The sequence below is a fragment of the Erythrolamprus reginae genome, chromosome 2 (assembly GCF_031021105.1).
Source record: "Erythrolamprus reginae isolate rEryReg1 chromosome 2, rEryReg1.hap1, whole genome shotgun sequence".
In the NCBI taxonomy this organism is placed as follows: Eukaryota; Metazoa; Chordata; class Lepidosauria; order Squamata; family Dipsadidae; genus Erythrolamprus; species Erythrolamprus reginae.
In genome coordinates, this window is record NC_091951.1 from 352076659 (window position 1) to 352088818 (window position 12160).

Sequence of the window (12160 nt, forward strand, 5' to 3'; positions counted from 1 at the left end):
CCCCTCTTCACTCACCTTCTCAGCTGTCCCCCCCCCTCACTACTTCTGTCCCCCCTACTCAGCCACCCAACTGCCCCCCACTCAAACCTTCCGGGCCCCCACTCATCTTCTCAGCTGCCCCCCCCCCGCGCTCACCCCTTCTGGCTCCCCACTCACCCACCCCGCTGCCCTCCCCTCGGCCCGGCCAAGTGGCCCGCGGGCGTCTTCTGCCCCCCCCCCCCGCCCACCCCGCTGCTCCCCCGCCCCCCGGCTTACCAGGGCGGCTTTGGCGGCCAGGCTGGTGTCCTCGCCCATAGCGCCGAGGGTCCCAGCGGGTCTCCCCCTCGGCCGGCCACGCCCGGGGTCCCGGCGGGGGAGGAGGAGGAGGAGGGAGCGCAGCGGTGGCTCGGTGCGAGCGGCGCCTGGCTGGCCCCCTTCCGCCTGGCGGGCTTGTGGGCGAGTTTGGGCGGCCGGGGGCGGCTTTTCCCCCCGGCCCGCCCTCGCCCCGCGACCCCCGCCTCCGCCTCCTCGCGGCAACAAGTGGCGGGCGGGCCGGTCGAGGCTGACCCTTCCTCCGCCTCGCCTCCTCCTCCTCCTTTCCTTTCTCTCTTTCCTTCCTTCTTCTTCCTCCTCCTCCTTTTTCTCTTTCTCCTCCTTCCCTCCTCCACCTCCTTCCTCTCTTCCCCCTCCTTCCTTCCTCTTCCTCCTCTTTCTCTCCTCTTCCTCCTCCCTTTCTCCCCTTTCTTCCTCCTCCTCCCTTTTCTTCTTTTCCTCTTGTCTCCTCCTTCTCTTCCGCTTTCTCTCCTCTTCCTCCTTCTTTTTCTCTTCTTCCTCCTCCCTCCTCTCTTCCCTTTCCTACCTTTTTCTTCCTCCTTCTCCTTTTTCTCTCCCTCCTTCTCTTTCTTTTCCTCCCTCTCTCCTCTTCTTCCTCCTCCTTTTCCTCCTTGTCTCCTTCTCCCCTTCTTCCTCCTCTCCTCTTCACCCCACCCTCCTTCTCTCTCCTTTTCTTCTTCCTCCTCCTCCTCCTTTTCCTAATAATAACAGACCTTGGAGGTCCTCTAGTCCAACCCAATGCTTGGGCAGGAGACCCTACGCTACTTCAGACCGATGGTTATCCTCTGGTGTTGGAACATTCACAACTTCTGGAGGCAGGCTGTTCCGTGGATTAATTGTTCTGACTGTCAAGAAATGTTTCCTTCTCCTCCTCTTCCCCCATTTTTCTTCCTCCTTCTCTCCTCTTCTTCCTCCCCTTCTTTCCTTCTTTCTTCCTCCTCCTCTCCTCCTCTTTCTACCGTTCTTCTCCTACTCTTCTTCCTCCTTTCTCCTCCTCTTCTTCTTCCCCTCCTTCTTCCTCCTTTTCTTCCTCCTCCTCCTTCTTTCTTCCTCCTCCACTCCTCCTCTTCCTACCGTTCTCCTCCTCCACTCCTTCTTTCTCCTTCTCCTCCTCTTCTTCCTCCTTCTCTCCTATTCTTACTACCCTCTTTCTTCCTCCTTTGCTTCTTCCTCCTCTCCTCCTCTCCCTACCGTTCTCCTCCTCCTCCTCCTCCACTCCTTCTTCTTTCTCCTCCTCCTCCTCTTCCTCCCCAGCCGCGGGTGCGATCAATCGAAGGGGAGCGGCCGGCACGGTACGCGTCTTCTATATGTGACTGATGGGGCGGACGGGCTGGCACGCTTCCTGCCGGGCACGATAGGTACTGTAGTCCCGCGAGAGAGGGCAAAGTCTCTCCCGCACCTTAGCGGTGGCCCCTCCAGCCGAGCCTCTCCCCGACTCAGACCTCCGATCCCGCTCCGCTCAGCAAACAGAACCTGGGCGGGGGTCTCCCCTACTTTCTCGCCCCCCCCTCCCTGCCTCCTGGCTAGGATTTGCGGGGGGGTAGATAGGTAGGAGGCGTCTGCAGTTTGCAAAGTTAGCAAACTTTTCCGCCGCTTGGGAAAGGAGCGCGCGCCTCGCTCCCTTTGGAGAAGCCCCCCTCCCCGAATCGCTCCCCTCGTTTCGGGGATCCCGAAGTGAGAAGGGGGCTCTTGTGTAGGAGGTAGATGGGTTGCCCTGGGACCCGGGAGAGGGACTCCCCAGGGTTAAGTGTCACACACACACACATTAAATTAGGAAATGGGTAGGAGGGGTCTGCAAGGAAGGCGAGACGACGAGGAGGAATTGGGGGGTCGCGGAATAAAAGCGCTCCGTTGCAGGTTCGTTGCAGATAGGAATGCTTTTAGGGGGGTTTTGGGGGGGTGTTTAAATTGTTTTACATTGTTTTTATTTGTTGTACACTGCCCAGAGTTCACAAGGAATTGGGCGACCTTAGAATAGACTGGACCGGACTGGAGTAGAGTAGAGTACAGTAGAGTAGAGATAAGACAAATTCCTTGTGTGTCCAATCACACTTGGGCAATAAAATTCTATTCTACTCTATTCTATTCTATAGTAGAGTAGAGTAGAGTAGAGTAGAACAGAATTCAGAACAGAATAGAATTCTTTATTGGCCAAGTGTGATTGGACACACTAGGAATTCTTCTTTGGTGCAGATGCTCTCAGTGTACATAAAAGAAAATATAGATTTGTCAAGAATCAGGAGGTACAACACTTAATAATTATCAAAATCGGAAGCGCCATCTCCTCCCCCGTCCCTGTCAAAAGCGGTGTTCCCCAAGGCAGCGTACTAGGTCCTACTCTTTTCATCCTATACTGTATATCAATGACCTCTGTGATAATATCACAAGCAACTGTGTGCTTTTTGCTGATGATGTGAAACTTTTCAACACCACGGACAACACACCCACTCTCCAAAAAGACCTCAACTGTGTCTCAGATTGGTCTAACACCTGGCAACTTCAAATATCAACCAACAAATGCTCTACCCTTCACATAGGCAAAAAGAATCCAAACCACACTTATGAACTGAATAAACAAATTCTCACAGCAAACCCACACTCAGTAAAAGACCTTGGAATACTAATATCAAACGACCTAAGTGCTAAAGCCCACTGCAACAATATCGCCAAGAAGGCTTCCAGAGTTGTTAACCTGATCCTACGTAGCTTCTGCTCTGGCAATCTCTCACTACTTACTAGAGCCTACAAAACCTATGCCAGACCCATTCTCGAATACAGCTCATCTGTCTGGAACCCACACCACATCTCAGACATCAACACTCTCGAAAACGTCCAAAGGTACTTCACCAGAAGAGCCCTTCACTCCTCCACTCGCAACAGAATACCTTACGAAAATAGACTAACTATCCTGGATCTTGAAAGCTTAGAACTGCGACGCCTAAAACACGATCTAAGTATTGCCCACAAGATCATATGCTGCAACGTCCTTCCGGTCAATGACTACTTCAGCTTCAACAGCAACGACACAAGAGCACGCAACAGATTCAAACTTAACATCAACCGCTCCAAACTTGACTGTAAAAAATATGACTTTAACAATCGAGTTGTCGAAGCGTGGAACTCATTGCCAGACTCCGTGGTGTCAGCCCCCAGCCCCAGACATTTCTCCCTAAGACTCTCCACGATTGACCTCTCCAAGTTCCTAAGAGGCCAGTAAGGGGCGTACATAAGTGCACTGATGTGCCTATCATCCCCTGTCCAATCTTCTTTCCTTATCTCATATCTCATACATTTTCTCTCCTTTCCTCCAACCTCTCTTCTCTCTTACTTTCTATCATTATATATATTATTTAATGTATATTCTCCTTCATATGTATTGTATATTGGACAAAGAATAAATAAATAAATAAATAAAATAAATAAATACAGTCCTAAGTGGGAGGAGATGGGTGATAGGAATGATGAGAAAAAAACTAGTAATAGAAGTGCAGACTTAGTAAATAGTTTGACAGTGTAGAGGGAAATATTTGTTTAGCAGAGTGATGGTGTTTGGGGGAAAAACTGTCCTTGTGTCTAGTTGTTTTGGTGTGCGGTGCCCTAGAGAGACGTTTTAAGGGTGGGAGTTGAAACAGTTTGTGTCCAGGATGTGAGGGGTCAGTGAATATTTTCCCCGCCCTCTTTTTGACTCGTGCAGTATACAGGCCCTCAATGGAAGGCAGGTTGGCAGCAATTGTTTTTTCTGCAGTTCTGATTCTCCTCTGAAGTCTGTGTCGATCCTGTTGGGTTGCAGAACCAAACCAGACATTGATAGATGTGTAGATGACAGACTCAATGATTGGTAGAACTGGATCAGCAGCTCCTTGCACCCCAATTCCTCCCCCCCCACACACACACACAAGAGGGTTCATTTAGGTAAAGACCCATCAGCAAATGAGGGAGAAATGTGACCTCTAGTGAAAAAAACAGGGAACAGGCAGTTGAATACAAATTTATGCAAGAGAGCATCAATGTTCTTTCTGCGCTAGCTCAGGAAGCTCAAACTGCCCAAGGAGCTGCTGATCCAGTTCTACAGAGGAATCATTGACTCCGTCATCTGCACCTTTATAATTGTCTGGTTCGGTTTTGCAACCCAACAAGACCACACAGACTACAGAGGAGAATCAGAACTGCAGAAAAAGCAATTGCTGCCAACTTGTCTTCCATTCAGGACTTATTATCATATCTGGAGGACCTGGCCAAAAATAAAGAAATTTTGGATTAAGATACAAAAATGGATAATGGATATACTTCAAATTAAAATAAATAGAAGACCTAGAAGCGTTCCTCTTAGGAATTATAGATCAGAAAATAGGCAAAGATAAATATTATTTAATGATACATATATAGTGACCGCAACTAGAATGGCAGTAGCCCAATGTTGGAAACAACCCAACTTACCAAACGACTCACTAATACTCAAGAAAATTATGGACTGTGCAGAAGCAGATGCTTTAACCCTTAAATTAAAAAATAAAGAAGATTCAATTTATTATAAAATATGGAATTCTTTTTATGATTGGTTCAAGAGAAGGAATGAAAGCTCAAATTAAACCACGATAATAATATTTTGTTACGGTTTCTATTTTTTCTTTTTTGGTATAACAGATTTGTTACGATATGCATGCAGTAGTTATGGAAACAAAATCTTTAGGAAATTAAATATTTAATAAAGAGTGTATAGAAGGGGGCTAAGAAATAAATGACAATAAATGAAATATGGATAACCAAAATGATTAACAGTGAATACTGATTGTATTTACCAGAAAATAATTTGATAATAGAAGAAATTGTCTTTTCCCTCCTAATATGAGGATATAAATGATATTTCTTTTTGTTGTTGCTGTTATTTGTTTTTGTTTGGTATTTTTGTTATTGTTGTCATTTTTTGTGTGTTTTGTTTCTTTTTGGTTTTTGTTGGTATTTTTGTATTTTACAAATGTATGCAAGTTTATTTTCAATTACTATGTTTTTTTTAAGGAATTCAAATAAAAAATATTTTTTTTAAAAAAGAGGACTTGTTGACTGCATGAGTCAAAAAGAGGGCGGTGAAAATATTTACACGCATCCTGGACATAAACTGTTTCAACTCCTACCCTGAAAACATCACTACAGAGCACTGCACACCAAGACAACTAGACACAAGAACAGGTTTTTCCCAAATGCCATCACTCTGCTAAAAAAATAATCCCCTCAACATTGTCAAACTGTTTACTAAGTCTGCACTACTATTGCTATTAATCTTCTCATCATTCCTATCACCCATCTCCTCCCGCTTATGACTGTATGACTGTAACTTGTTGCTTCAATCCTTACAATTTATATTAATATTGTTTCTTGATTGCTTATTTGTACCCAATGACGATCATTAAGTGTTGTACCTCATGATTCTTGACAAATGTCTCTTTTTCTTTTATGTACACCGAGAGCATATGTGCCAAAGATAAATTCCTTGTGTCCAATCACACTTGTCTGATAAAGAATTCTAGTCTAGCCTATTTTCTATCAAATCTTTGGAAGCAGAATAATCCATATAACTAACTCTTTTTTTTAATTAAATAATTTTTATTAAATTTCTTCATTAAAAAACATATAACATACAATAAAAAAACCTCATACAATACACAAATATAATACACAAATATACATAATCAAAAAGAAAAAGGGAAAAAAACAAATACGGGGAAAAAAATCTAATCACAAGAAGTACTTAATAACAATATATTAACTTATATTTATCTCATGCTTTGTGAGGAGAAAGAAAAAACCCTAAGTTTTTATCTTGTCTTTCATCTGGCATTGGGTTATTGGTGTTCAATCATTCTTCTTGGTTTATTAAAAAATTGTCCATAAGTTCATTATTTGCTTACCGCCTTATGTTAAGTTTATATTTAATATTGGTAACTTAAAAATTATTATTTCTATAAATATATTACAAATATATAAATAATGAAATTCATTGTAATTTCCAAAACGAAACAATAAAAAGAAAAGATATATTAGAATAATATATTATTAGTTGTATATATAGCTAACTCTTAAGCTGCATTCACAGCACCTGTTTATAACTTGGCTGATGGATAAACTAGTTCTCCAGGTTTATATGGTAGATCAGCTGATACATCAATCAAATGAACTGTGTTTCTACATCATGCTCAGCAGTAGAAACACATTTATACAATTAATAAAAGTTAGCATATAGAAATAATATACAGTGCTCAAACAAATAAAGGGAACACTCAAAGAATAAATCCTAGATCTGAATGAATGAAATATTATCGTTGGATACTTTGTTCTGTACAAAATTAAATGTGCACAAGAGCATGTGGAATTGATTGTCAATCAGTGTTGCTTCCTAAGTGGACAGTTTGATTTCACATAAGTTTGATTTACTTGAAGTTATATTGTGTTGCTTAAGTGTTTCCTTTATTTTTTTTGAGCAGTAAAGAATAAGAGCATTGGAAGGAATCTTGGAGGTCTTCTAATTCAAGAGAGAGACCCTAAATCATTTTGGACACATGGCTGTCCAGTCTCTTCTTAAAAACCTCCAGTGATGGAGCTTTTTCACAAGGTAACTGGACTTCCTGGTTTTTTCTTTGAAGCCGTTTCACTTTTCATTCAAAAAACTTCCGCTCTTCTTGGTTAAGAAGTGGAATGTAATCTAATCCTTCACAGCTTCTTCTCTGGTAATTTTGAACTGCTAACAAGAGCTAACAAAACATTTGTCAGACCAATCCTAGAGTACAGCTCGCCTGTATGGAACCCACATTGCATATCTGACATCAACACAATTGAGAGAGTCCAGAAATATTTCAATAGAAGAGTCCTTCCCTCCTCTTCTCACAACAAAATACCTTACTCCGCCAGACTTGAAATTCTTCATTTAGACAACTTACAACTCCGTCGTCTCCATTCCGACTTAATTATAGTTCATAAAATCATATACCAAAATGTCCTACCTGTTAATGACTACTTCACCTTCAACCGCAACAACACATGAGCACGAAATCGATTTAAACTAAATGTCAACCGCTCCAAACTTGAGTGCAAAAAATACGACTTCAGCAACAGAGTAATCAACACCTGGAATGCACTACCTGATTCTGTGGTTTCTACTCCTAACCCCAAAACCTTTAACTTTATCTACAATTGACCTCTCCCCCTTTCTAAGAGGTCTGTAAGGGGCGTGCATAAGCGCACCATTGGGCCTACTGTCCCTGTCCTATTGTCTACTTTTTATCATTACTTATCTAATGTTTTGTATGTACAAATTATCACCCTATAATTGTTTGACAAATAAATAAATAATAAAAAAATAAAAAAATATGAAATAAATTAAAATTAAATTAAAATTAAATTAAAATAAATTAAAATAAATTAAAATAAAATAAATAAAATAAATAAAATAAATAAAATAAATAAAATAAATAAAATAAATAAAATAAATAAAATAAATAAAATAAATAAAATAAATAAAATAAATAAAATAAATAAAATAAATAAAATAAAATAAAATAAAATAAAATAAAATAAAATAAAATAATAAAATAAAATGTCTTAGAAGCAAACACAGGCCTTTATAGCCCATTGACGGGTGGGTTTCTGCCTGCCTTTTAGGGGAAATATTCTGCCCTCTGAATATTGCATAAAATATCTCATTTCCCTAGGAGAGGGGCAGGTGCCAACTTCCTAAACACATTTTCATCTGCCATCCAACGAGAGGGATGAAAAGTCAATATATATCCCAGGCCCGCCTTTTTGGGTGATGGATGCGGGCGTTAAATCACTCGACAGCTCCCGCAAACAGACAGATAGCTGGAGTAGATAACCAGATAACTGTAGACTAAAGGATACGCAGAGATATATGGACACTTCAGCCAGATTCCAGGGCCAGCTGGACTAGACGGATGGCCACCCGAGCAAATCAATAGAGACTCGAGGCAGAAGGACAACATGACAAAGTAAGAGGCCACGAGAATATGTTTTCGGGGGCACGGAAGGAAATTTGTTCAAGTCATAGACGGAGGGATACAAAGATTCGACCTCGCCACTGTTTTGTTTCCCAGGCCTCAATCCCATTTATCCAAGTGGCAAGAATTTTTCCCTTGCAAAGGACACGGTGGCTCGTTTGCTCTGTGTTTGAATTGTTAATGCGGAATGGGGGGGTTGAATGGGGGCTCTCTGAGCTTGGTAATTCGCTTCTAGATGTTTCATGACCAAACTAGGTAGCATCATCATGCTAGTTGGGAGTGAAGTTTGCAAAGAGGAGGAGGAGGAAGAGCAGGAGCTGGAGGTGGGTGGTGTATAAATGAAATAAATTAATTATTTACAGAAAAACAAATAAATATGAAACCTGAGTTGCTGCCCAGAGTTCTATCAAGGGTCCTCCTGCTTCTTCTCTTCCTCAAACACTCTAGCACTGATGATGTTCCCTAGTTGGGTCATGAAACATCTGTAGGCAAATGACCAAGCTCAGAGACCACCAAGGACCCCACGGTTGTCCTCCTCCTCCTCCTCCTCCCTTCTAGCACAGATGTTGTTACATAGTTGGGGTGTATGGGGTGTTCAGGGAGGGGTAGCACCTCTGGTGTAGAGGCATGTCGTGTCCCTTTATGGCAGCTCAATTTAGGGCAGTTCGTTCACCTATGGTCCCACCTGTCACTCAGCTCTCACCTATGGCTCCTAGTAGCTGTAGCATGCGCAGTGGCCACACTCCAGGCAACAGACTTCTACAGGCTGGCCAGACCAACTTTAAGATTTGTGGACTTCAACTCCCAGAATTCTGGGAGATGATCGATGATAGACAACAGTCAGTCCTAGAGCCGTGTTCCTGCCTCGGAGATTTGATTCTCTTTGGGGAGTTACTTGGAACCCTGACATTTAGATGATGATAGATAGATGCAGTGATGGGCTCCTACGGATATGGTCAGGTATGCAGAACCGGTAGAAAAATTTTGAATTTTTTTTCTTTTCCCCCCCTTCTTGGCTCTGGGTGTTTTTCCTATCGCAGTTAATGAGGTTGAATGTGTATAATTTTAGAAGAGCTGTGCGTGCGTGTGTGTACATACAGTTCATATAGTAGATAATGTATATTTTTGTGTGCCTGTGTGTAATATGTATGTACACATATGGCATATAGAAACATAGAAACATAGAAGTCTGACGGCAGAAAAAGACCTCATGGTCCATCTAGTCTGCCCTTATACTATTTCCTGTATTTTATCTTAGGATGGATATATGTTTATCCCAGGCATGTTTAAATTCAGTTACTGTGGATTTATCTACCACGTCTGCTGGAAGTTTGTTCCAAGCATCTACTACTCTTTCAGTAAAATAATATTTTCTCATGTTGCTTTTGATCTTTCCCCCAACTAACTTCAGATTGTGTCCCCTTGTTCTTGTGCTCACCCTCCTATTAAAAACACTTCCCTCCTGGACCTTATTTAACCCTTTAATATATTTAAATGTTTCAATCATGTCCCCCCTTTTCCTTCTGTCCTCCAGACTATACAGATTGAGTTCATTAAGTCTTTCCTGATATGTTTTATGCTTAAGACCTTCCACCATTCTTGTAGCCCGTCTTTGGACCCACTCAATTTTGTCAATATCTTTTTGTAGGTGAGGTCTCCAGAACTGAACACAGTATTCCAAATGTGGTCTCACCAGCATTCTATATAGCGGGATCTTTAATCTCCCTCTTCCTGCTTGTTATACCTCTAGCTATGCAGCCAAGCATCCTACTTGCTTTCCCTACCGCCTGACTGCACTGTTCACCCATTTGGAGACTGTCAGAAATCACTACCCCTAAATCCTTTTCTTCTGAAGTATTTGCTAACACAGAACTGCCAATGCAATACTCAGATTGAGGATTCCTTTTCCTCAAGTGCATTATTTTACATTTGGAAACATTAAACTGTAGTTTCCATTGCTTTGACCATTTATCTAGTAAAGCTAAATTATTTACCATATTACAGACGCTTCCAGGAATATCAACCCTATTGCACACTTTAGAGTCATCGGCAAATAGGCAAACCTTCCCTACCAAACCTTCCCCTATGTCACTCACATAGAATGCATAGAATTAAATAGTACATCTTGGATGATCAGTAATAGTAAATAAATAGTGAAATTGTATCTCTTTGTGGCGAGGAGAGGCCAGGCAACCTAACCTTAATCCTAACCCTTGACATGAGTGATGTAAAGTTGGCTACTTTTAAGCCAGTCACATGACTTTTAAGCCACGCCCTGGTCACATGATCATCAAGCCACTCCCACCAGGTCACATGTCCAGCAAGCCACACCCACAAAATAAGCCACTCCCATAGTGTGGTGGTAAAAAAATTTGCAGCCTTTCACTGGATAGATCAGGGGTAGGCAAAGTTGGCTCTTCTATGACATGTGGACTCCAACTCCCAGAATTCCTGAGCTAGCGTGATTGACTCAGGAATTCTGGTATTCGAAGTTCATAAGTCATAGAAGAGCCAACTTTGCCTATCCTTGGGATAGATGAATGGATGGATAGATGGACGGATAGATGGAGAATCACATTTTAAAAAATCAAATAGGCAGAGATCCACAGCTCTTCCTTTCTCCTCAGTACAGCCAGGAAGGTCAACTCAAAAAGACCAAACACCGCATCCAGAACACCCATGAATTTACACGGCAAGGCCGCAATTGGGTTATTGACGTGCAATCTGTGGAAAACACTATCGAAATGATTCACACTAATGTTATTTTAGCTGCAATACTTCCGTAATAAAAGGAATCAATGCGAGAGAGAAAAGACCTGTCCGGGGATTTGATTTTCTCATTTTAATGGCATACTTATTTACTCCCGCCAATCCTCCCATCGGATTTTCATTACACCACCTGGCGCTGTAAGTGGACCGGTATTGATAGGACCTGCTGACTTCAGCTGGCTTCCTGTGGGCGCAAATTAAAAATAACTCATATTCGGTGAGAAGGTGGCGTGCTAAGTAGCTGCCCCTGGAAACAGCCGTGCCGTTGATTTGAGAAGGAGCAAAACTCAGGAGTCTCTTATACAAATTTATTTTCCGAAGCTGATTTACGATGACAGATCATTTACTCAGAGCCTGTTTGGTGTAGGGCCGTGATGGCGAACCTTTTTTCTCATGCATGTCAGTTCAACAACGGGTATCTGGAGGTAAACATTTCGAAAATCCCCGATATTTCCCTGACACTTCCCTGTAACTTGTGTTCTAGTTAAGGCACAGTCAAAGATGACATCAAACGGCTAAGCCATGGAGAAATATCGGTAGCTAAGGAAGCAAGTTGTTGCCACAGTTATGCTCATTTTTGCTTGACTCTGCCAGGCAGTGCGATCTTTTTTTTTTTACATGATTTTTCTCTGACTTTTCAACATTTTAATACAGTTTGCTTATTTTCTGTTTTTTTCTGATTTTTTCATGAATTCCCTGATAATTCCGATATTTCCCGAATCGCTGATTTTGCTGGACATCCTGTAAACATCAATCAGTAGATTCATGTCAGCATTCAAGGCACCCTCCCTGAAAATAGGTTGCTTGGGCAACCAAAACGATGGCTCACAAGGTCTTGGTCTTAGTGGAAGCAAAATCCAGTTTAATTCCAATCCGGGAAGAAGACACCGGGAATAAAATGGAGGCAGGCGAAATAGAAAGGAAGTCTCTATTTATTTGGTTTCCAGAATGTCAGTGACAGCAGCAGTTTCCAGAGTGGCTGACAAAATGGCTGATGGAGTGGCTGGATTTTAATTTAATTTTAATTTACTAATTGTGATGCATGACTGTGATTGAATTGGCTGATTGATTTT

At 42.1% G+C, this 12160-nt stretch overlaps 1 protein-coding gene across 1 annotated transcript in view; it reads right to left on the bottom strand.

Annotated features, from left to right (window-relative positions):
• The window catches only part of ARID3C (AT-rich interaction domain 3C), an 84373-nt gene extending 84079 nt beyond the window's left edge, over positions 1–294 (bottom strand). Inside the window, exon 1 of the mRNA XM_070736924.1 lies at positions 256–294. Coding sequence (XP_070593025.1) covers positions 256–294 — 39 coding nt within the window. The remainder of the gene's footprint in view (positions 1–255) is intronic.
• Positions 295–12160: the final 11866 nt, after the last annotated feature.